Source organism: Ochotona princeps, chromosome 5 (assembly GCF_030435755.1).
Source record: "Ochotona princeps isolate mOchPri1 chromosome 5, mOchPri1.hap1, whole genome shotgun sequence".
NCBI classification, from domain to species: domain Eukaryota; kingdom Metazoa; phylum Chordata; class Mammalia; order Lagomorpha; family Ochotonidae; genus Ochotona; species Ochotona princeps.
The window spans coordinates 42940912-42966912 of record NC_080836.1 but is presented as its reverse complement, the minus strand read 5'-3'; the positions used below and the strand labels follow the sequence as shown (position 1 = coordinate 42966912).

The window sequence follows — 26001 nt, the reverse complement described above, 5'->3', positions numbered from 1 at the left end:
TATAATCAGGCTCGGTGTGGCAGCTAAAGTCCTTGCCTTGCATAGACCACTGGGACTCCATATCAGCTCCGATTCATATCCCAGCTGCTTCACTTTCAATTGGATTCCCTGCTTGTGGCTTGGGAAAGCAGTGGAGGATGGCCAAAAGCCTTGGAACCCTGTGGTGCCTGCAAGAGGAACCAAAAAGAAACTCCTGGATCCTGGCTTCAGATTGACTCAATTCTGGCCATTGCGGTCACTTGGGGAGTGAAATCAGTAGACTGAAGATCTTTCTCTCTGTATCTCCTTCTTTCTGTGTATTTCTCTTTCCAATAGAAACAAAGAAATCTTTAAAAAGAGAGCAAGAGAGAGGAAGGAAGGAAGGAAGGAAGGCAGGCAGGCAGGAAGGAAGGCAGGAAGGCAGGAAGGCAGGAAGGAAGGGGGAGGGGAAGAAAATAAAAGAAAAAAGAAGAGAAAAGAGAGGAAGGAAGAAGAAAGAAAGTTCTGAAAGAGAAAGAAAGAAAGGAAGGAAGGAAGGGAGGGAGGGAGGGAGGGAGGGAGGGAGGGAGGAAGGAAGGAAGGAAGGAAGGAAGGAAGGAAGGAAGGAAGAAAGAAAGAAAGAAAGAAAGAAAGAAAGAAAGAAAGAAAGAAAGAAAGAAAGAAAGAGAAAGAAAGTTCTTAAAGAGTTGGTTATATCAAGCAGCTCAAGTAAATGTGCACATTGGCGATACACCCCAATTACATTTTCTAGATAGTTTACTGATCTTGTAGGGATATATTCAGGGGATTAGATACACGACTGGTAAGTGAAGAGACAGCAACCTTTTCTAACTATTTATAAGGATAGAAATAGCAGTGTTAAAACACTATGAATCTGTTATACCCAGGTGACAAAAATAGAGGAAAGTGTACCTAACACATACTCTATTTTATGCCAAATAAATTCTAAATATGCTTGTAGCTGTGAGAAAGCCTAAGTTAGTTACTCATATAAATTATTTTTAATCCCTTACTTGTATTATGACCAAAAAAACTGGTCTCCATGTTTACCAATAAGTAATTCCATCTTGATGTATTTCAACCTAGGAAGATCATCTCTCTTGTGCCACACACATGGCATTAAATACAGTGCCAACATATAATTGTTAGCCATGGTCCTGAGAGTTGCTGAGAACTCATGTTGAGTCAGAGAATTGTGTTAAGCAGAATTAAAGAAACATTCACTATGAATAACAGAAGATTAAAGAAACATTAAGAGGGTGATAGGATTTAAAAGTTCTTTAGCAAAGTTTCAAAATAATTAATTGATTTCAGCAATAAAAGCAGGCTGTAATGTATTTCACTTTCCTAAATGAGAAAAGCACAAATAAAGACTACAATGAGGTTTCAGCATATTCCTATTATCCAAAACATCAAAATAACAAATGCTAGCAAGAATGCGGGGGAAAAAAAAGTACCCTAACATATAGCGGGTGGGATGTAAAATGGCAAGACCAACATGGAAAAAAGTCTGAGAGTCCTCAAAAATATGAAAATACACCTTCCACATGACCCAGCCATCCTATTCCTGGAAATTTACCCAAAGGAAATAAAACCAGCATAAGGAAGGGTTGTCTGAATAAAGAAAATGTGGTATATAGAAATAATGGAATACTGCCCTGCCACATACAAAAAAGAAATCCTATCTTTTGCAACCAAATAGATGATGTAATTGAAGATCATTATCCTTAATGAAATAGGCTAATCCCAAAGACAAACAGCATGTGTTTCCCTTGATATGTGCTGTTTACTGTGGAATAGAAAAAATATAATAATGAAATTGACATTTTATGATTTGATTATTAATGTAAAGCCCTTGTCTATATTCCTGTGCAACAGTGGTCTACTTACTATTTGCTGAATTTTTATTTAGTGCAGGACTAAGCTTATGACTATAAAGTACACTGAGAGAATGTCACATAAAAATTAAAGAAAAACAAGGAGAGAGGGTGAAATGAAATCTGTTTACCTTATATACATAAATAAAAATTTTCCTGAATGATACAAAAGTTTCAGTCTATTTAGGATCTGATATTGATACATTTAGAAACCAAATTTATCATCATTATCACATTCAAATATATGTCATATTGATATACAACACTGCCTTAAGGGATGTTGTCAAGAATGCCAAGAACTATGTCATGCATCCATTTTCCAAAATCAGAATGAACACTATTCCACTGAATGTTACAATAGCATTATCTTAGAAAAAGAATTGCAAAACAGCAAGATTTACATGTTTAGCTCATATCATAATTTTTAAATCAAGGACTCTAATCAAGTCTAGCTTATACAAAATGGTTTTTCTGGGGCTGACATTGTAGCACAGTAAGTTAAGCTCCTACCTGTATGAGCACCAACTCAAATTCTAATTTCTCTGCTTCCCATCCAGCTCCCTGCTAATGCTCCTAGGAAAGCAGTAGAAGATGAACCAAAAGCTTTAAGCCCTGCACCCATGTTGAGAACCTGGATGAAGTTCCAGGCTCCCAGATTGGCCTGCTGCATCACTGGTCATTGCAGTTGTATGGAAAGCCAACCAGCCTGGTCATTGCAGTCATTTGGAAAGTGAACCAACAAATAAATATTGCTTGCTCATTTGCTCACTCTCTCTACAAACACTGTAACTGTTTTTCAAATGAATACATAAATCTTCAAAATGTGTTGTATCCTTTTTGAATTAATCGTACTTGCTGCCCTCAAATACTCCTTTAAATAGCTAAAGGAAAGGTATGTGAAATTTTGTAAGAATGCAAATACAATTATTTAATTACTATGCAAATTAATAGCAGAAATGACTAATTTTTTTTAATTCTTTATTTTTCATGTTACAGTTCCTTAGGCTCAGGGATTCCCTCTTCCATCCTGCCCTCTGCCCTCTGCCCTCTGCCCTCTGCCCCTCCTGTTTTCCCCTATATTGTAACAATAGGTTAGCCCCTCAACAACAGTCACAAGACCATTATTCTGACATTTAGGTATATCCTGACATTGTAAGTATAGAGAATGGTATAAATTATAATGATTCATTGAATGAGAAAAGAGTGAAAATGTAGAATATGGATGTAATTCAATGTGTCTCATTTTAAAGTTTCATATTCATTATTGCTTTTAAATACTCCCCTATGTTTTATGTAAACATCAAATATTTGATCATTTATGCCTGTGAGTATTAGCAGATTCATGCTGTTCCAAGCCTCTGAATTTCATCTACCTAAGTCAACTTCATATATATATGAAATTTATATATATATATATATTTCATTTATATATCTATATAAAATTTGGAAAACAGAGTTAAAAAGAGTTAAAAAGAGAATGAATCTTCATTCACTGGTTTATTTCCCAAATGGCTGCTAGTTTTGAAATCAGGAGCTTGTTTTGTGTCTTCCACATCGGTGGAGAGGCCCAAGTATTAGCACCATCATTCTGCTGCCTTCCCAGGCCACTAGCACAGAGCTGTAACAGAAGTGATGGAGCTAGCACTAGAACTAACATCTATATAGGATGCCTGCAGTACAGGCAGTGGTTAGCCAGTTGCATCACAACTGCTGCCCTCCCTAATATAGCTTCTAAGTCTTATAATAGGATTTGAATAAAAGTGGGAAATTTGCCTATTACCCTTATCATTTACCTTAAAGGGAAGCATTTGTATTTGTAATAAGTGCTGACTTAGCTGTGGATTCTGGCAGATGCCTTTTGTCATTTGAGTAAGTTACTTTATATTTAGACTTTGCTGAGAGTTTTTCCTCTCTAGAACAAAATGTGGTACTTTGTCAAATGTATTCTCTGCATCAGCTAAATGATTATGACATTTTTCTTAGTCTATTAATATCGTGGATTATCCTGTTTTGCAAATATTGAAGCACTTTTGCATTCCTATTTGGCCATAAGGTAGCATTCTTTTCATTGATTAACCTAATTCACAACTATTTTTGTTGAAGATATCTGCATCCAGACTTTTGAGGAATAATGATCTGCACATTTTCTTTTCATCTACCTCTTTGTGACTTTTGGTGTTATAGCTGCTTTTGGTTTCAAGAGCACATGAGCTCTCAACATTGTGCATTTGCTTCTGTCTTGATAATGCAGAAATACTTCAAAAAGTGAAAAATGCAATGCAAAAAGGTCTATTTTGGTGCAAAAAATCAACTGATACTATCAGAGAGGTCCTCAGGAAAGTCATGAACATAAACAGTATGAAAAAAAACTGCAGGAATCTCAACACAAAAATAAACATATTTTAACTTCATTTCCATGAACTTTTTGAAATATACTCCTATTTAAACATCATTTTGTAATATTTCTTATTGTCCTTGATTTCTCATTCTAAACTGTTATATCATATATTGGACATTCTGTCTTTTACTTAGTTTGTCTGTTCTATTTTTCCATTTCTCTGTAAATTTTCTTTTTTTATTTTATTTTTGAAGATGTTTTTGTAGTTGATTGGGGTGGGAAGGGTCGAGGGTTACGTGAAAGTGGGTGAGACCATCGTCTCCATATTTTCTTTTTTCTTCTTTCTCTATCTGGGGGAAGGGAGGAAGATAAAGGAAGAAGTCACACACAGCCTTCCAACTACCTCAGAGCCCAGGGAAGGGGAACAATGTCATCCCAGGGACCCCAATGTGGGCCATGCTGAATGGGTCCTGCTCAAGTGGTTTCAATAGTTCAACAGTTCTGAAATGGTGTCGATTTTGCCACTCTAAGGCAGTCCGCTGGCTGCCTTAGTCCAATGTAGAATCTCCATGCACCCAGATATTCACTGCCAGTGCTTGGCTGGCATAGTTGATCAATTTGTTCTGCCCTTTTTCTCTGTTATGGTTCCAGATGTTCTCTGCAGGTTCCAATGGGCTGCCATATCCTCCATGTGCATCTGGGTATGCAATCCACTGCTCTGTCCAAACCACTGAGGCGGCTCAGCTCTGACACATGAATTTTACAATCAGACCACAGAACCTGCAACCTCCAACCATGGTTGAAGTTCTGAGTTCAGCGATTTAGTTGGATGGATCCCCAGAGAAACCTCATTTGAGGCAATCCCAGACCTGACTCTTGTATGTGCTTGCCAGTAGGTGACCTGGCTCTGTCTGTCAGCCACATCAGCCTACGCAAACACTGGTGTTACAATTGCTGAGTCGGTACTATCTCCAGCCCCATCTCCTACACAAACCAATGGGTGTTGTGGCCCAGCCCGACCCTGCCCACTATACACTCTGCCCTCATGTACACCAACAGGAGCTACACCCTAATCAGAGTAACTCCCAGTAAACCCCACTAGGCCCATCCCCAGCCCGGGTTCTAGTGTTTGTCAGTATGTGTAGCAGACTAGTACAGCCTATCTTATACCCATTCAACTCTTGTATATGTCAACAAACATTGAAGCCTAGCTCAAGCCAATCAGCCCCACTATCCAGCCCACACTCATGCCAGCTATGCCACCATCTGTATATCCAGGCCTACCCCCAGCCCTAGCTCTCATGTTCACCAGTGAAAGCCGCAACCCATCAGAGGTGCCCACAGTTTCCCTACTGGGCCCACTCCCAGGACCAGATCTTGCACTCTCCAGGTGGTTCTGCAGTCTAACTTGACAGGATTTGCCCCCAGTCCCAGCACTTGCCAGCTGATGCTACAGCACAGTCAAAACAACCAGCACTCATTCTGGCTTATGCATGCATCAGTGGGTACAGTCAGTTAGCCCAGCCTGGCTCTCCCTCTAACCCAGCTAACATGCAGGCCAAAAGATATTGTAGTCTGCCTGGCCTGGTCTGCCCCATCCCAGGTCTCATGTTTGCCCATGGTCCCCACAACCACCAAGCTACTAGACTCCCACACACAAACACACCCCAGAATTCACGTGTGCTGGTGGGTGCTGTGGTCCAATCTTGCTTGGCCCACTTTACCTCAACATTTGCTAACAGGTTCTGTAGCCTGGCTGAGCCTGGCATGACCCAGCCTACCCCCAGTTCCAGCTCATGCTGGTGGGTATTACAGCGTAACCCAACCCAGCCATACCCCAGTCCCAGCCCTAATGTGTACTGGCTGATGTTGCGGCCCAAACCAGCCTTCTCTGCACCCCATCCTGGTTCTCTGACTTGCCAGTGGGTTCTATGGACTGGCCCAGCCTCTCCTGCCCTGACTCATGACCCACACATATGCCAATGGATATCATAATCTGGCCTAGGCTGGGCTGCTCCCAGCCTTTGTTCCTCCACTTACCTTCAGGCACTGCACCCTGACAAAGGAGTTTCCCAAGTTCTATCGGGTTTCCTGCTGTTGGCAGATCTCACACACATAGGTGGGTCCTTGGCCCAGACTGCCTTAGTCTACCTCCTGTCCTGGTAGGTGCAGCAGCTTTGCCCAACCAGCCCACACCAATTCTGGTTCTTACTGTTGGATGCTATAGCCCAGCCACACCTGGTCCTCACCCAGACACAGCTCTCAAATGGTTCAGCAGGAGCAGAGACCTAGCCCAGCCCATCCTAAACCCTCCCTGGCTCTCTTGAGCACCTGTGGGTGCTGGAGTCTAGTCCAGTTTTGAACGCCCCAGACCCAGTCCACCACCCATGCCAAGGGACACTGCAGTCACGCCCAGTCCGTATCGCTGCACCCATTCTGGTTCTTGCTCTCACCAGTGGGAACCACAACCTAGCCAGGGCATCTCCTAAGCTCCACAACCAGGCCTATTCTCAGCCACGGATATTGCACATGGCAGTGGTTGCTCTGGTCCAACACAGCATAACCTAGTCCATTCCCCATCTTAGCCTTTGCCATCAGATGCTGCAGCCTGACCTGTCCTGTCCCACCCCCAGTCCCAAATGTTGCTTGCGGGTGCTGTAACCTGGCCCTGCTCAATCTGCTTCCATCCCTGGCTCATCCAAACCAGTAGATGTAATAGCCTAGCCCAACATCATCCTCACTCCAGCCTGGCTCCTGGACCTGCCAGTGGGCTAAAGTTTACCCAGCCCAGCCCAACCCTCTCCCTCCCGGAACCAACCCACACACTTGCCAACAAATGGAGTCACCTTGCCTTCCTGACCAACACCCAACTGGGACTACATGCTCACCAGCAAGAGCTATGACCCAGTAGAGGAGTTTCCAGGTTCTCCCGCTTAACCCACTCCCAGACCCAGGTCTCATGCATGCCAGCAGATGTTAGGCCATTACCTGGCATAGCCTGCCCCTTTTGTCCTGACCTTTGTAGCTGATGTTGTGATAGGGTGCAGCCATTAATGGTTCACACCGTTTGTCAGAATAAGTGACAGAGGACAGAGTGCGGAAACAAGTTTCCACACCTACCCTTCCCACCTCCTTTCACACCATTCAAGTTAACTGAAGGCATGAAAAGCACACTCTGCCCCTCCTGTGTTCAACACCATTCAGGACAACTGACAGCATGGAAATTACTCAGAGGCTCCAAGCACCTGGCCCCCTCCTGCCTGTTAGTGTATTAAATTAGGGTAACTACAAAACAACTTTGGGCTCTGCTAATTCCCTGCCTGCCTCCTGTACATGGAAATTTTGTACTGTGTGGCTCTCAGTCTATGTTATGGGCTAAGGAATTGATTAGTGCTCATTGGAATGGGCAGAAACAGCAACTCGACTTGTGGCTAAAAACACCTATACTAATTGGATTCATCTGTATCCAATATCCTGCTAAATGAGGATGTGGGGGGAAGAGTATATAAGGAAAGGTGAAGTAGCAATAAAGTGAGACTGAGACTTCGTAGAGACTTCTATCATCACTGATCTGTCAGTGCTTCATCCCCAGACCCTCTCCTTGTCCACGTTACTGACTCTGCTGGTCAGAGCGAATCTAATTGGAGGATGAGAGCTTAAAAACCCCTGTTGTGGCCAAGTTTGGACAATAAAGACTCCTAATATCCTACACTTGGGTCCAGTGTGATCACTCTCGCACTCCACAGCAGTGGATTTTGTAACCCAGTGCAGCCCACACCTTCTTCTTGGGTATGCCTTCAGGTGCTACAGCCTGGACAAACTCAGCCTGATCCTAACCCCAGTACCTATGAGTGTCTGAGAGTTCCATAGTCATGTTTAGCTCAAACTGTCATCACCTCCAGCTGTTAATCAGCAGGGATTGCAGTTCTACAGGGTTGGGCCCACATATCACCCACAGAATCTACCCGTGGGCCTGGTTCTCTCTCAAGTTGGCTAGTGTCATGACCCAGCTTAACATTACCCATCCCTAGTCCAACACTCACTGGTGGGTACTGTGACATAACCCAGCCAGGCAGGCCTCCTAGCTTTTGTGTGGGCAAATGCATGGTGGCTGGTGGTGTTCCATGAAAACTACTCTACTTCATGTCCATCAGTCCAACCCATAAAGGTCCTCCAGCCTCTACCCTCAAAATCACCCAGTCTCAATCCCCTCTTACTTACAAGTACAGTGGACTCCACTGGGAGTCCATCAGAAGTTATTCCTCACCTGAAGCACACTCCCTTGATGATCTTCCCTGCCCCATATCCCCTTTCCTTTTCCCCTAAACAATCCACAATCCCTGTGCCCAGCAGTGTATGGGTTCCTCAGTCCAGCCTTCTGAAGAGCAGTCAGTGATGTACTTGTCTGGAACTCCGCCTGCCAACAGGGTCCCAATCTCCTGGCATGTGTGCTGGCCTGGGACCTTAATTCTCCACACACCAAGATCCAGGCTCATTCAAGATTCCCCAGGCCTGTTCCACCAGCACGCCAAGCCAGCATGCTAACCTGGGGCTCTTCCTTCCCCTGCTACCACCTCAAATGGGACCAAGCATATGGGACAGCCCAGGCTCACTTCGCCTGTCTGGACCTGGGCCCACAGCTCCCCACAAGCCCCCACTGGTGCTATCTCCCTAGTCCCCTGCAAACCTGTGCCCCAAGCCACCCTCTCCACCAGCATGGGAATGGCAGTAGTGAAGCCTCCAGTCACCACCAGCAAGGAAATCTGTAAATTTTCTTGAAGAGAACCTCATTTTTACTTTCCATACTCTGTGTCTAGTTTTTCATTCTACTATCATATTTTTACCTTCCATAAATTCTTATATATACTCTCAATGTTTCTGTACAATAGCACTCTTTTTATTTAGTGGATGAAATGTTTTGTCTTAGCTCTCCAGGGTATTAGGGATAAATTTTTCATCTGCCATAATATTTTCTGCTCCCAACTGATTTCTATTTTCATTTATTTAGTGTTTCACCTTTTATGTTAGAATTTTTCATCAGAGACCTCATGATATGTTCAAATTTAAGAGTATAAAACTAAATATCTATTTTGCTGCCCCAAGTATGTGAACAGAGTTTGTAAACTTTAAGCATGTTGTCACGTGATTTGGTTTGGCTACTACAATGGAGAACTGTACTAGAACTGTGAGAATTGGCAAGGTTTGTGGAAAACACTGAAATTTTTAAAATATATGCATTTCTGATGCAAACAGTTTGAAAATCATGCATATAAATGACCCTCAAAGTATGTATTAGATATATGTCATGAAAAAAATTATGCAGGATGTTCAAAATATTTTTCACCATACTAAGTATATTTTAATGTCATTTTTACATAAACATTTTGAAGAATTCTGTGTATCTGGAGCATTCCTCTTGACTTGGGTAGATTCCACAGAGAAAGACCCTCCAGTATTCTACTAGAATTTGATAAGGTTTGGCTGGCATCCTCCAGGATCAAAGCACAGGAAAAGAATGGAGATGATAGCATTTTCACCAAATTGAGCTGCTTTTGTTTGGCATTTTCATCCTTCAACGTACCTGGGTTATACTGAGTCCAAGAGATTCTTTAACCCTATCCAGAGAATTAAACCATTTCAATCTTCTTTTGGAATGGAAGTGGAAGATTTTCCTGGCTGTCAAAAGTCAAAGAGGAAGAGAATCTGGAAATGTGATTCATTTTAAATCTGTATTTTTTAGCAGGCCACTTTTTTCAGAGGTAACCAGTTCTTTGGGGGAATGTATCAGTACAAATCACATTGGATCTCAGTTTTTGCCAGATTTTGTATTATAATGGTCCTTTCAGTAGACCAAGGCACTTAATATTTGCTTTTTCTTTTTTAAAAAAGATTTCTTTATTCTTATTGGCAAGGCATATTTTACAGAGAGAGAAGAGAAACTGAATGTATGTGTGTGTGAGAGAGAGAGAGGGAGAGAGAAAGAGAAAGAGATCTTCCATCTGCTGGTTCACTCCCCAAATGGCTGCAATGGCCAGAGTTGAGTCTATCTGAAGCCAGAAGCCAGAAACCTCTTCTGAATCTCCCATGTCAGTGCAGGAATCCAAGGACTCGGGTCATCCCCTACTGATCCCAGGTCATAAAAGGGACCTGCAAAAAGATTGGAACAGCCAGGATTTCAACCGAATCACATATGGGATGCCAGAGCAGCAGGCAGAGGATTAGCCTGTTATTTCACCATACTGGCTTGACTTGACTTTTGCTTTTCACTTTTTACTCAGTTTTGTCATTTTTCCCCCATTTCCCATTTTCTCCATTCTCATTTAGTTTTGACAGAGAGAAAAGTTTTGAAACACTTGCACTTAATCCTTTTCAATATGAATTTAAAAGGAAAAAAAGTGGTTGTGTGTGTTCTATGTACTAATTTTACCTAAAATGTGCCAAAAGGTTAAATACCACATGTTTGCCTTAATTTAAGATGATATGATGTTATGTATAACATGTTATGTTATGAATGTTATATGTTGTGTATAAACTAAAATTGAAATGTCAATGAGGTGGTCACAGAAGGTGGCTAGGAACTCAGATTTACTTTTAACATATTGGTTACTCATTACTATGTCAATTAATTCCATAATGACGTAAATTTTTGCTGATGGTATGTTGGAGCTTTTAATTGACTGGGATGATACTCTGCTGGCTCTGTCTTCAGACCAGAAAGGGTATACCTAAGAAGCCGTTGAACTTGACTGGACAATAAGATGCTGGACTCTATGTTTGGTATATGCTTGCAGTGGGGGAATCTCAACTGAACTTGAGCTGTGGTTATGCAACAAGGAGGAGGAATCCACCATGGTGGGAGGGTTTGGGGAGGGGTGGGGAGAACCCAAGTACCTATGAAACTGTGTCACATAATACAATGTAATTAATGAATTAAAAATAATAAATAATTTTTTAAAAAGTACTGATTTCATTTCACCTTTAGTTTTGTCATGTTTTCAGAGCAATATCAACCATGACAATATTTTATCACTATTATTATTTTATTATAATTTATGCTGATGTTATTATCATTGGCTACGATAATGCATTTTTCCAGTCTCTAATCCTTAATCCTTAATCTCTAATCACAGCAAACAATCCCTGAATAAGTTTTAGAAATTTTATTTTTCCTGCCCTAAAAGCATTCTTTAGTATTCTTTATAAAGCAATATTTAAGTCACTAGTTACAAATCATATAACCTGTGGCAGAATTTATAGTAGGCAAGATAATATAGATACTTAAACATTTGACTTCCATAATTTTATTTTCTAAGTAAGAAGACATAACAAGTATATATACCTGAAATATGATACAATGTGTTATGTCAGAAGTAGTTCAAATATTGTGATTAATGGTTTATGTTACAATAGAGTCTTAAAAGTCAAATAGGGTAAACAAGGACATTGCATGATATCAAAGAATATAATTTCCTATTTCAAAACCTGGCAGGCTTTTTGTTTGTTTTTACATATCAAATGGTTATAACATCATAGCAAGGAAAGCAAGGAAAAAATAGCACTTCCACTGCAATTTCTGGAAGGACAAATTAGGACACATTCAAATCAGTACTTAAGCTAGGACTAGAATTAATATTTTGATTTTCTACTGACATCTGAATGATCAATCAGTAGACAATTTAAACTATGTTCTGAAACTGTCAGTCCTTTACTCATCTGATTCAGAACTTGAATTTACACATTTTATCTTATTAAAAATCTGAAAAACAAATGAGTATTCCAAAACTTCGATTTAGAAAAACTCCCAGGAACACTTAGCCAGGAGATACAAAGTGGGCTTAAGGCATATCAGTGCTCTTAGTCATGCTTCAATTCTCAAAGCTTTAGTATTGGTTAAGCATAAAACCAAAAATTCCTAATTTAATTTCAAAATAACTTAGAGTCTTACCCAGCCGTGCTTATATATGCCAAGTAATATCCAAACTGATCTTTCATTCCCCCCCCCCCCATTTTGTTATTTAACTTCTAGGCATTATACCTTCGCTGATTTAAAAAAAAAAAAAAGATAATGGAAGTAGACATTTAGCTTTGTGGTGAAGACCCAGCTCTGTCTCCTAACTCTACCTTCCTGCTAAAACAGACCTTCAGAGGCAGTAGTGATGGTTCAAGTGTTTGGATTTCTGCAAACACTAGATTGCATTCCCTGATCATGGCTCCAACCCTGGCCCAGACTGAAACTCATGAGTTGCAAGCACTAGGGAGTGAACCAGTAGATGGGCACTTCTATCTACTGCTGTGTGTGTGTGTGTGTGTGTGTGTGTGTGTGTGCATGTGTGTGTTTCCTTTGCCTCTCAAATACACTTTTAAACGTTTAAAGAAATAAAGACACTTGAATGGGTGGGTGGTGGTCAGTACAGTGACATAGCATGCAAATCCTCAACATACAGCACAATGTTTGGAGCTCTGGCTGTTGCACTCCTAATCCAGCTCTCTACTTGTAGCCTGAGAAAGCAGGATGACAGAAGTCGTCGAGTCTCTGGACCCATGTGGGAGACTCACACAAACACACACACTCACACACACAAAGGCACTTTCAAATGTTACAGAAATAAATGAAAATAAAAATGTTTTGATGTAAAAAAATGGAGAAATTCTTACTTTTCTCTTTTTTATTTTTGGGTTATGATTTTTCATTTTTATTAATGTAGACATTCCATGTATTTCATAGGCGCAATTCTAAAAAGATAACCATACTTCCTTCACTTCCTTTTCAATTCCTCTCCCCTTTTTCTTGTTTTTACTTTAATTTTTACAAAAGCATTCTTTTAAATTGCTTTATAATCACAGGCTCAATTCACCACTAACCATAATGATCAATAGTTAAAAAGTGAAAAGACTGCTTCACAGGAATAAAGACAAGGGCTATAGCAACAAATCAAATCATAATATTTCAGTTTCATTCTTAAATATTGTGGGCATTTTGTATTCCATATCAACTGCTACATATCAGGAAAAAATGTGACATTTATCATTTTGGAGATTTGGATTACTCAACTAAGCATAATAATCTCAAATTACATCCATTTTTTTTCCAGAGAAGACAAAATTTCATTCCTTTTCAAGTTTAAGTGGTATTCCGCCATATATATAAACCACACTGTGGGATATATACAGACATTAGTGGATGGACAGCTAGGTTGATTCCACATCTTAACTTTTATTGTGGATTTGTTCACAATAAATATGGGGATACAAATAACTTTCATATGCTGATTTCATTTCCTTAGAGTAAAATCCTAGGAGTAGGGCAGCTAGTCACATGGTAGTCCTATTTTCAGATTTCTGAGGAAGCTCCATAAAGAGTATATTGGCTTGCATTCCCATCAGCTGTATATGAGGGTACCTTTCCTCCACGTGATTGCCAGCATTTCTTTCTCTTTTTTTGTATGAGAGCCATTCTAACTGGAACTAGATAAAACCTCATTATGGTTTTTATTTATATTTCCCTGATGGCTAGTGATCTTCAGTTACTTTTCATGTACATATTGGACATTCATTCATCCCATTTCCCACAAGCTTTTAGAATTTCTCTTGTGTCACACATACACACATTTACATATAGCTTTCTCTGATTTTAGCCAATGTATTTGGACAATTACGATAATTAACATGAGAGTATTTCAAAAAGTTTATGAAAGGGGAATTTAAAATAATTTTAAGGGCCAGACTTGGAGCAGTTTATGCCATTGTCTGCAATGACAGCATCCCATATAAGCACTAGATCAAGTCGTGGCTGCTCTATTTCCTAACCAGAACCCTGGTAATGTCCCTACAAAAATACTGAAAGATGGTATAAGCACTTAAGCCCCTGCACACATATGGAAAACCAGGACACAGTTCTAGGGTCCTAGCTTCAACCTGGCCCAATCCCAGAAGTGTGGCTATATGTGAAGTGAACCAACAAACAAAAGAGCTCTTTCTATATCTTCTTATCTTTCTGTTACTCTGTCTTTCAAATCAGTAAAAATTAAATGTTTGGAAAAATAAACTTGAGAAAAACATCTTGCAATTAACTAATAGTTATTTTAAGATGTGCATATCCATAAACTTTTAAAGGCCCCTCTTTTTTGGTGAAGATGCTTATTTCTCCAACAAGATAAACTTATATATTTCATTAACCTTTTGAAATACCCTCATGTTTATTAAGCAAGGCAGTACTGAATAAGCTAAGCACCATACATATTTCAAACACAAATCCTCATTACAGATCTGTAGATTAATACATTAGTGCTCCATTTTATTCATGATACTATTTTAAAAAGACACACTATGTAACTTTCATAAAATAAAAACTACCAATATAAGAAGGAAGATATGCAATCAAAATGCAGGAGTCCAGGTTTAGAAACCTAGCCTTCAGTTATAATATACTGCCTCTTTCCATATTATTCAATAAACTCAATAAATTCTCCTGAACTTGAACTGAATTTGAAAAGGGGGGACATGGGTAGAAAGAATGATACACATATACAGGCAGCACACTGGATTCAGTACTTCTTTGGACCCAATCTCAGTTAGAAAGAAGGAGCTTGATGAGGGAACATTCAATTATTTTTTAACTTCTTACTGCTATTCCTGTGACACCAATTTGTAAAGACTGGAGGGGAAGAAACGGTCTTTTTTAAGTTGTTGGGGTTTTTTGCAAAAAAAAATCGAGAAACTTAGTATTACATTAGATGTTTCAAGATTACAGCAAGCACATGATAATTACATTTCTCATCAATTATTATGTTAATGTGATATTAATTCAAACAGACCAAATTCAGTGTAACTTATACATATAATTATAATAATGTAATGAAACTTTTCTCCCTGTCTCCTCCTCTTCCCTCCCTGTTTCTTTTGCTTTCTATTTTGCTTCCTTCTTTCCTTCCTTCCAAGGGTCCTTAGCACTTTGTGTCTTTTATCTGCAATTTTGATAGGAGTGGGGGGGTCAGTGTTCAAAAGTCAAAAGTCTTACAGAAATTGAAAACCCAGTGATCTCCACTACTTATTCCCAAAATGGGCTATAGTTATAAAATAATTTTTAAAGACTTTTGAAGGCCTGCAACATGTATATGTATATGACTCTCAGTAAATGTGAAGTCAGAAGAATTCATCAGTGAACTCTCCGAATAATTTCTCAAAAATGGGATTTTCAAACAATGTAGTTTTTACAGGGGAAAAAAGTATTCTCAGTTTCTCAGCTCTGCTACTGTTCTAAACATAGTCGTAATATACCTTTGGTTTCATTTTATTTCACTCTTTTGGAGTTCTTACAGCTACATTTCTAATATCCTTTATATGAATGATGCACTAAATCAGGGAATTAGAATCCAACTTTTTGATAATGCCTATATACAAATAATAGTTTCCTAGGTCTGATAATAAAAGTCATATTCCAGCTGTCACTTCTAAAACAAAATCTAGTATTGGGTGTTAGCAAGCATTTTTGTTAACTTCAGGCAACACAAAAATGCCTTTGGGTGTATGGAGGAAAAGATTTAAGATTAGCAATGATGATCTACATTATAATTTCTTAATAAAGAGCAAAGTTAAAACAGATACTGACTTCCACAATCACAGTAATCATTATTGCTCTAATAAACAGTGCTTTTTATTCTAGTATTTACCATAGTGACGTGAGTACTAACTGTGTTAACACTATACTACCAGATTGTCCTTGGTCTAGGAAATGTAAAAAAAAAAAGCCAAAGCCAAATCAGATTATCTACCAATAAAACAGAGTTTACATCAGGGACAAGCAGGAGGTCTCTCAGCATCTGAAATCTAGGACTTTTAAGTGCTATGGGTAGACTGAGAAATGCTCTCACATGCAACTCTGATAGGGAATTTTATTAAAACCCTTCATTTCGTGTTTACCCCCTACCTTGTCTACTAACTACTAAATCTACTCAGGAATTTAATTTCCTTTTTCAAAGTCTCAAGAGGGTTAGAGCTCTGCAATCAACTTCAAAATATAGGTACTGCTCTACTGCTTTTCATTTGTTTTCCCCAGGAGTAAGCAGATCAAAAAATAAAGGTTCCCAGTTTACAGTTCATAATCTACCATTTAAAATTCTAGTCACTGACTCCACCAGGCTCAGCCATTTTGGACGATTCTGTACCACCCTAAAACATTATTTGCTTCTTGCCTCCTTACCTTGAATAGCTTGTTCCCTCTTTCTGACTTGACCATTACCCTATTTGTCCAGTCTTTAGGGTCCACCACAGATGCTACCTCTTCATACTTCCACGTCTCCCCAAATAGCCTATCCTCTCTACCCATTCAATTGGAAGTATTCTGCCCAGCAGAATAATCTGTTTCTATTTCATCTCTTCTGTGAATCTCTAGGGCACTCACTACTTTCCACGTATGATAACTACCTGTTATATTTACAATTTGAAGTGACCATAGGAAACCTCCTAAAGGCAATGGCCTACTGGTATTTATATCACTTCCCAGCTATTACTGTAACATTTTAAGGTTGTGTATATTGTTTCTATCCCTTTACAATTATATAAATTGTATTGTTCTGACATTCAGTTAATCACATTGAGAAAACTGCTCAACAGAAAATAAGGTCATAAGTCACAAAATTTCAGCAAAATACCAAGTGAACCACTTGTAAAACTTCAAAGTTATTTATAATTTTTAAGCAAATAGGCATTTTTATATTAATCATCAGAAATTCAAAATATTGAATAGCACAGTAGCTTAGTGGCTTTTAAAAGTCCTTGCCTTGCACACAATGGGATCCCATATGGATGCCAGATCTAACCCCAGATGCTCCACTTCCCATGCAGCGCCCTGCTTGTGGCCTAGGGAAGCAGTAGAGGATGATCCAAGGTCTTGGGACCCTGTACCTGCGTGGGAGACCTGCAAGAAGGTCCTGGCTCCTGGCTCTGGATTGGCTGAGCCCCAGCCGTTGCGGCCACTTGGGGAGTGAACAGAATCTCCCTGTATCTCCTCTCTGTATATCTGCCATTCCAAGAAAAACACATAAATCTTTAAAAAGAGAAATTAAAAATATTATGTTCTATCATATAAGAATGTCAACTTTTCTATCCATACAGATAGTATGTGTTTATAACATATTTTTAGTCTTTCACCTAGTATCTATGTGACATTTTTGAGATATTTCTGATGAATTAAAAATACCTCAGATCATTACATCTAAACTATGTAAATGTGTACCTATCATTTTATTTAAACCCTGATTTTTATATTTTAATTTTAGTTTTCAAATGTAGCCGAAAATATTCTCACCTTATTAAATTTGTCCAAAGACCTAATAAGCTTTCTTTCTACAATGATGGAGTTAGTACTATACAGAAAAGTAAAAAATTTACACATCCAAAATCCTAATACTGTATCTCTTTTCCATGAAGAATATATTTCAAGACTACTAGGAGATACCTTAAAGAATGAATAGTAATGAACCCTGTAGACACTATTTTTTCTATGCATAGCTATATATATACATTTTATAGAATATATTTTATAAATTTAGCAAGTAAAAAATAAATAAAAGCTAGGAAAAATGAACAATTATAGGAATATACTTCAAGAAAAGCTATTTAACATTTTTAAGTCACTTACTTATTGAAGCTGCATTTAATATCTTTAGAACACAGTTGAGCAGAGGTAACTAAAACCACAGAAAGCAATTCAGGCAAGGGATTACTATTCCGAGTTTAAATCGGCCTCACAGCAAAAGAAAAGTTTTTTTTTCCTTCAATTCGAAATTTTTACCAGCAAATATTAAAATTTAATCAGATGTTGCAAATTATCTTTGTATTTTTAAAAGCATTACTTATTTGAATGGCAAATAGAGGCAGAGGAAGAGATTGAAAAAGAGAAAGACAGGGTCTGGTGCAATGGCTCAGTGGCTAGGTCCTCACCTTGCTAAGTGCCAGCACCAGGAACCTGCTTGTGGCCTGGAAAAGCAATAAAGGATGGTCCAAAGCCTTGGGACCCTGCACCTGCATGGAAGACCCGGAAGAAGCTCCTGGCTCCTGGCTTCAGATTGGCTCAACTCTGGCCATTGTGGCCACTTAGAGAGTGAAACAGTGGATGGAAGATCTTCCTCTCTGTCTCTCCCTCTCTCTGTAAACATGCCTTTCCAATAAAACTAAATAAATAAATCTTTAAAGGGGGGAGGGAGGGGGAACACAGAAAGATTTTCCATCAGTTGGTTCATGCCCCAAATGGTTGCAACAGCCCAAACTGGGCAAGGCCAAAGCCAGGAGCTGGAATTCCATTAGGGCAACCCACAGAGATGGCAGGGACTCAGACACTTGAGCCATCATCTGCTGGATCTGAACATATTATCAGGAAGCTGGATGGAAAGTAGGACCTGTCCATTTGCATTTTTATAACTGTATTTAAGTTTAGTGTATTTTTTGTTTACATTTATTTCATGAAAGAAGTAAGACAAAGGGAGCAAAAGTGTGCATGACTTTTGTCACAAGGCCTGCCAAGAGCCTATCCTACCTCTTAGAACAGATAAAAGTTGACAATAATGCACATGCTATATACATTACCTCAATCATTCCTACTCTTTGAAGTTGTTTCTATTACCATCTCTATGTTACAACTGAGGAAAAAAATCCAAGATCATACATCTAGTTAGGACAGCTAAAATCTGAATCCAATGAGTACGGCAGTGTGGATATTTTGCCACCATACAATATGATCTCTTAGGTCTAACAAGATTTTTGTAAATCAATCGTCTATTGTTTTAATGCAAGAAAATAGGAACTTAGGAGACAATGCTTGACCATATTCACAATTTGGAATTCTGAGACAGCAAGGGCTCGCATCTGTTTATCCAACTCCCTGCTACTTTCAGTAAAAATAATGATTTGAAAAGGAAGGGGATGAAAGCTTACTATCCTCCCAGTCAGTGTCCCAAGATCACTTCCAAATCAGACTCTCCTACTTCCCTTACTCAGAGGCTAAGGTGAGTCCTATTTCCCCCATTTTTTTAAAGTACTCGCCAAAAGATCTAGATGGATAGCAGTAGTAGCTACAGTTGCTACTCTATTTCCAAAATTTAATTCTATGAAGTAAGCATCTCTTTCCATAGTACTTAATTATCCACATCTAGCCTAGAATTGAGTTGAGTTGGTTATATCCCCATTTTACACTTGGAGTTTTGAATCTTGGGGTACCTGCTACCACAGCATGTCAATGAACTATGTCCACCTTTTCTCCCAATTAACTGACAACAATGGCTTATAAAACATAAAAGGTATAGCACTGGTTTACAGTCGTTAATGCCCTGATTCAACACATTAATCATTCTTAAAGAATCCAATGTTGCATATAAAATTTTAAAATTCATGATTATATGGTTTGACCCAACCATTTATTTATCTGGTATGAAGAACCTTTTGTGAGAAAAATAGAAGTATACAGAACTCATTCTAGGACTCCTCAGCTTACAGATAGTTAAAACTCATCATAGCATATTACCTTTGAAAAACCTCTACAAAATGTAAACATAGTTCACTGTACACATTTTCTCACAATCTCCTCAAAAATGTGAAAAAAATTACTTATTGTTTACAGTCAGCTTATCTGTAGAATCCTTTAAAAAATATGATGAAGCATATGTGAAATACTGCAGACTCAAGCAATTTTTGTAAAAAGAAAACGACCAGTTGTTATCAGGCAAACTTACAATCAGTTTTGCCAATGGAAAGGTCAAAATCATCTTGTGGAACAGCAAGAAAGGTTGACATCACATGTAAATGTCTGCAATAGCCTAACCAAGTTCCTCTTTGGTTTGTTTTTAAAAATGTAACACTAAATCATAAGTCATCTTACCTCCCAAAATTAATGAGGGATCCTCATTTAAATGTCATTAAGGAACCTTATCAAAAATCCTTATGGTTTGGTTCTTTTGGAAGGTCATACATGCAATGAAAAAAAAAAAAATAACAGAATGCTGAAAAACCCAATCTTAGAGGAATCCCAGAGCAGTGCCAAGAAACAGAATGTACTCACAGTGACTAATACATGCAAATACTGGAAATAAATTCTAACAGATTAAATGGGTTTGTAGCAACTAAAAGGTATATTCTAATCATTCCAAAATTAATCAAGCTTAAGAATATGGCAGTCTTCCTACTAATAAAAATATAAGCTGGCTAAGTAGTCTGAATGACATATAAATTATAGCAAATATCAGTAGGCAGAATTCTTTCAGGGTGTTTTTAATTAAAAAGGAAAAATTTACTTCCTTAACTGAATTAATTCAGTGTTTCAGACTTTGTTAAATGTAATCATTTCTAAGACTGTGTCATTCATGCTGATATGATGTTAAATCATATTCACACTACCAAATCATACATATAAAGGTATCTTTTTATTGAGAAATGATGTACTTTTACGTCTTTTTGATCTTTTAATACAGAGCATCTGATAAATTCTCCAAGACTGAAGTAAATCTATATGCAATATCAAAATAAATAAAACATTTCCTTCAAAACCAAAATGTCAAACACTGATATTTTGCTTACACGAGCATGCAATTCTGATATTTTATGCTACACCAGAGCAAAGTTAAATGCATTATAAATTGAGAGGTAAACATAGTTTGACATAAGTAACAGAATTGCAAGCCAAAATGGTTATATATTTCCAAATCTTTTCAGTGATAATTACTCTTTGTAGTTAACATGCACAATGTAGCCATGTCCTTTCATTTTGAAAATGAAAGTAAGCAAATGCCATATCTTTCCAGGTCAAAAATCTGCAACAAGCGTAAATGTCACAGCTCTCTTTGTGAAACATACATTTAAAGACTATTTTCATCTACAAGCATTGCCTTAGCAGATATCTATATTAAGAGCACCAAAGCAAAAGTATTTCAATAGATCAGAGAAACTACTAAAACCAAAGCCTTGAAAAGAGTTTAGACACTATAATACAAATTTCAGTAAATTAGCTTACAGCCCAGATGCTGAGGAATACAATTCTACTCATGAAATTTTCACTGATATGTGATACACTGCAATGATAGTAATACCATCAATATCTGCTGAAGAAACTGCAACTATGAATTTTTTGTTCTGTGTCACCTATAAGCAGATAATGTGTCCTTATCAGGCTTACCAATTTACATTATTTTTATTCCTTGAAGTAAAAGATGCAGTTTGACTATATTTAGGCTTTATCTTGGAACCTAAATTGTCTCAAATCTTGCTTGTAAGCACATACAAAGAAAATCTTCCTTTAGTTTTCATTGCCCCTATTGTCCCACCCCCCCAAAAAACTAAGCACGATTCAAACACACAGATACAAACACACACATTTTAAAGTTAATATTATTTAGCTGTTGTCCATTATTAGAAATATGACTTTTTCAAATATCCTGAAGAAAATCTAAAAATAACCACTTGCATTAAATACTATATCCTAAATTACAAAGAACCAAAGAAAGTAATAACCCTACATTCTAGTAAGAATGTCATAATTTGCAAGGTCATACCTGATGACTTAGAGATTGAAAAGACTCACAGGTTCCAGACTGCATGACCTTTCTATTTCCAGAAACCCCTAATGATTGCATTTCTTCTCTTACAAAAGAAAATCACAGCCAGCTCTATCTCTCAGCATCATCACAGCTACTGAAGGAAATATCAAACAGCAAATCTCTCCATTAGGATCTATTTAAGCCATCACTAAGATAGCAAATCTCATGGATGGCTTATCGTCTCCTCTGTACAGTTACAAACACCCTGTGCTAAGACAGGCTGACACAGTTGTGTTTACTGATGCTGCTAATGCTGTCTGAAAACAGTAAGCTTACTGCTTGGAGCAATTCTGCATCATGCCAACAGAAAATGAACCCTATCCTTCAACTTTCCCACTTCTGCTACTATAGAGACTCCACTTCTCAAAGAAAATTTAATTTTTTTTGTCAGTCCTTTAATATAATCAATGCTACATTTAATTAAGTATCCAATTTATCTGTTGTAAATAAAATGCTAAAATGTCAAATCTCTATTATTAGGCATATTCCTTCATACATGACTAAGCGTTCATTTGATCATTTAAGCAAAATTACATTCCTTTAAAGAACTATCACTTATCAAGGCTATCAAAATTGGAAGGGACTACAAATAAGAAATTTTATTCTGACAATATTTGATAACTGTGTATAAAATGGATAAATAGGAAATGTATGTTGATGTTTTAATTTTCAAAAATTTTATTTTCACTTTGCATTTTCAGATCAGTATGCTCCAAATAATAATATACATTACATTTGAACATGTTGAAAGTTTAAAATGCAATAGATAAAATGCAATAATAAAATGCTTAAACTGAATGTTACATCTTGGAATGAAATCTGTGTAGGTTATTGGCATCATATTATGAATTTTCATTCTTATTCAGAAAGATTCATATTCTTTTATTATAAAATAGAATCTGAAAATTTTAAGATTTATTTTTTAAATTAGATTAATACTAGAAAACTACTATCCTCTAGAGTTATAATTGGAAATTCTCTTTACCGTACAGAAAAAGATTGTGTTTTAAAAATATGAAAAACAAAAACCTAGGGGGAACCAGGAGTTATCCTGACAACCTCTTAACAGGAGGTCATATGCACAGAGCAGGGGGAACCCCAGAGTGGAGCAGGTGGACAGGAGGAGGCTTGTATCCCAACCCTGAAGACTCAGATCCTCACCAAGGACTATCAGTATGGGCACCAAGGACTACATCCAAACAGACAAGGAGAACACGGGGAACTGGATGCCTTCGGAGGCCGAGAGCTCCGAGGTCACCCAGCCCCGTCAGGATCTACCACATGGGATGGAAGAGGCCCAAATCCTTCCTCGAAGGACCCAAGATCATCGGAACAACAGCCAGGAGCCCTGAGAGATCTGCAGAAACAGAAGAACAGCAAACTTCCTTCGGGACTAGGGAGAGGAGCTTCTTCTGGTCCTTACTTAAGGTTCCAGCTTTGGACCCCCGCCCTCTGTTGCAATGACCATCAGGATTGCCCTGGAGGCCCCCACCCCCAAAAAAATTAAAAATAAATAAATAAATAAAACAAATTAGCTAAACTTTCAAAGTAAGCAGGAAAAATGTATTGTCATTCTTTAAAACATTTAATCCTTTGTACTAGTATTTCCATTTGGAAAATCTATCTCAAGGCAAAAGTATAAATTTAAAGCCCAGTAAGGTAGCCTAGTGGCTAAATTATCGCCTTGCAGGCATTGGGATCCCATATGGGTGTTGGTTCATGTCTCAGCTGATCCACTCCCCATCTAGCTCTCTGCTTGTGGCCTGAAAAAGCAATAGAGGACAACCCAAAACCTTGGGACCCTGCACCTGTGTGGGAGATCTGGAAGCAGCTCATGGGTTCAGATCCACTGAGCCTGGCTCACCTTCTGCCTTTGCTGCCATTTGAGGAATAAACCAGCAGATGGAAAACCTTTCTGTATCTCATTCTCTCTGTGAATCTGACTTTCCAATAAAAAATAAATAAACCTGTAAAATAATATATACATGTATATATGTATATATAATTTGAGATGTAAACCAAAAAAAAAACTGTTTGAAGGAAAAATGGAAACAAAGAAACTGTAAAAGATTAAATTATGGCATTTAAAGTGATGATGGCATTTAAACCTTTAATACAATGAATGAACAGAAAATGCTAATGACAGAGGAAATATATATCATAATAGAACATTACATGAAAAGCAAGATTCTAATAAATGTGGTGATCATAATCTCAACTGATAGAGCATTAATACCCAGGATCTATAAAGAGCTCTAGAAATCCAACAACAACAAAGCAAACAATCCAGTTGGAAAAAACGGCAAAGGACATTAAACGGCAATTTTCAAAGGTTGAAATACAAATAACCATAAGAAAGTGCTCAAAATCACTTGCCATCATGGAAATGCAAGGAAAAGCGACAATGAGTTTTCACCTCATCCTAGTTAGGAGGGTCATCATTTGAAAATTAAAATAAATACATACATACTTGCATACATACATACATACATACATACACACTAGTGACAATGTGGGGTAAAGGTACCCTGGTCCACTTTTTGTTTTAATGTAAATTAGTACAATCATTATAGAAGACAGTATGGAGAGTCCTCAGAGATCTGAAAAATCAAATTATCAGAAGACTAAGCCATCCCACTCCCAGGAATTTAGCCAAACAAAATGAAATCAGAATGCAAGATGGTTGTTTGTATAACCAGGTTTATTGTAATTCAGTTCTAGCTTGAAGGTAAGATACGGAATCAACTCAGATGTCCACCAATCAATGACTGGATTAAGAAAATGTGGTATGGAGCCAGCATGGCGGCATAGCAAGTTAAGCCTCTGCCTGCAATGCCAACATCCCATATGGGAACTGGTTCATGTCCTGGCTGCTCCACTTCTAATCCAGCTTCCTACTTCCTGCTTGGGAAAGCAGCAGAGGATGGCTCAAATCCTAGAGTCCATGCACCCATGTGGGAGGCCCAAAAGAATCTCCTGACTTTACATCAGCTCTACTCTGGCTGCTGCAGCTATTGGGGGAGTAAGCCAGCTGTCTCTTCTTCCCTGTGTGTAACTATGCTTTGTAAATAAAAATAAAATAAATCTTTTTAATAAAAAAAGATTTTTAAAAAAAGAAAATGCAGTATATACACACTGTGGAATATAACTTAGCCATAAAAAGAATGAAACCCTATATTTTACAATAAAATGGATGCTACTGGAAAACATGCTGAGCAAAATGAGCAGGTCTCATGGAGACAAGTATTCTATCACATCATCATCTCTGATCTGTGACACTTAATAAAAAGCACACCAAAAAAAAAAAAAGGATATAAGTAAAATGGTCACTTTGGGAATAGTTTGTTGTTTTTAGTGCAGGTTTATATTCCAGTGGAAATGTGATCTTGGGCTTTTTTACTTTTTACTTGTTAAATATCATGATTAGTAAAAAAAAATAATAATCCTGTGAATATGGAATGGATTAAAATTACAGCTATGCAAATACTATTGAAGAGAAGGAAGAATAGGAAAGTCATGAGGGAGAAAGAGAGGAAGGTATGATTGCTCCCTTGGAACTGTATCTATGGAATGCATAGCATTTGTTCTGTGTATATTAACAGAGAGAGAAGGGAAGCGAAGAGAGGAGAGGGGAGGGGTGGGGAGGGGAGAAAAAGAAAATCACCTGTCCATGTAAAACCTTTCAAGCATTAATTTTGTGAATGTGTCAGGTTTTGAGTTTTTCTCTTAAAATTTGACCTAAGAACTGTAACGTTTATACGTGCATTTCCATGTTCATTGCAGCACTATCAATAATAGACAACAACCTAATATTTTGTGGATGCATGTGTGAACTTTTAAAAAGTGGCGATATATAGGTAATAGAGTATTAGCTGAGAAATACCAACCACAAATAAAAAGATACCCTGCCATATGAAACAACATAGATGAAACTAAAGAGCATTATGTAAGTTAAAAGAGGCAGACAGAGGGCCCAGCAGAGTGGCCTAGCGGCTAAAGTCCTCGCCTTGAAAGCCCCGGGATCCCATTTGAGCGCCGGTTCTAATCCCGGCAGCTCCACTTCCCATCCAGCTCCCTGCTTGTGGCCTGGGAAAGCAGTCGAGGACGGCCCAAAGCTTTGGGACCCTGCACCCGCGTGGGAGACCTGGGAGAGGTTCCAGGTTCCCGGCTTCGGATCGGCGCGCACCGGCCCGTTGCTGTCACTTGGGGAGTGAATCATCGGATG

The 26001-nt window shown here is 38.3% G+C and overlaps 1 protein-coding gene across 4 annotated transcripts in view; it reads right to left on the bottom strand.

The window, feature by feature from the left end:
- The window catches only part of SLC4A10 (solute carrier family 4 member 10), a 369353-nt gene that overhangs the window by 147655 nt on the left and 195697 nt on the right, over positions 1–26001 (bottom strand). For 2 of the 4 annotated variants that reach the window (XM_058664559.1, XM_036493156.2), the window contains exon 1: positions 21732–21812. The exons of the other annotated variants lie outside the window; for them this stretch is intronic. In XM_058664559.1, the coding sequence (XP_058520542.1) occupies positions 21732–21812 (81 nt within the window). Of the gene's footprint in view, positions 1–21731; positions 21813–26001 lie in introns of those variants that run through there. 4 annotated transcript variants of the gene reach the window in all.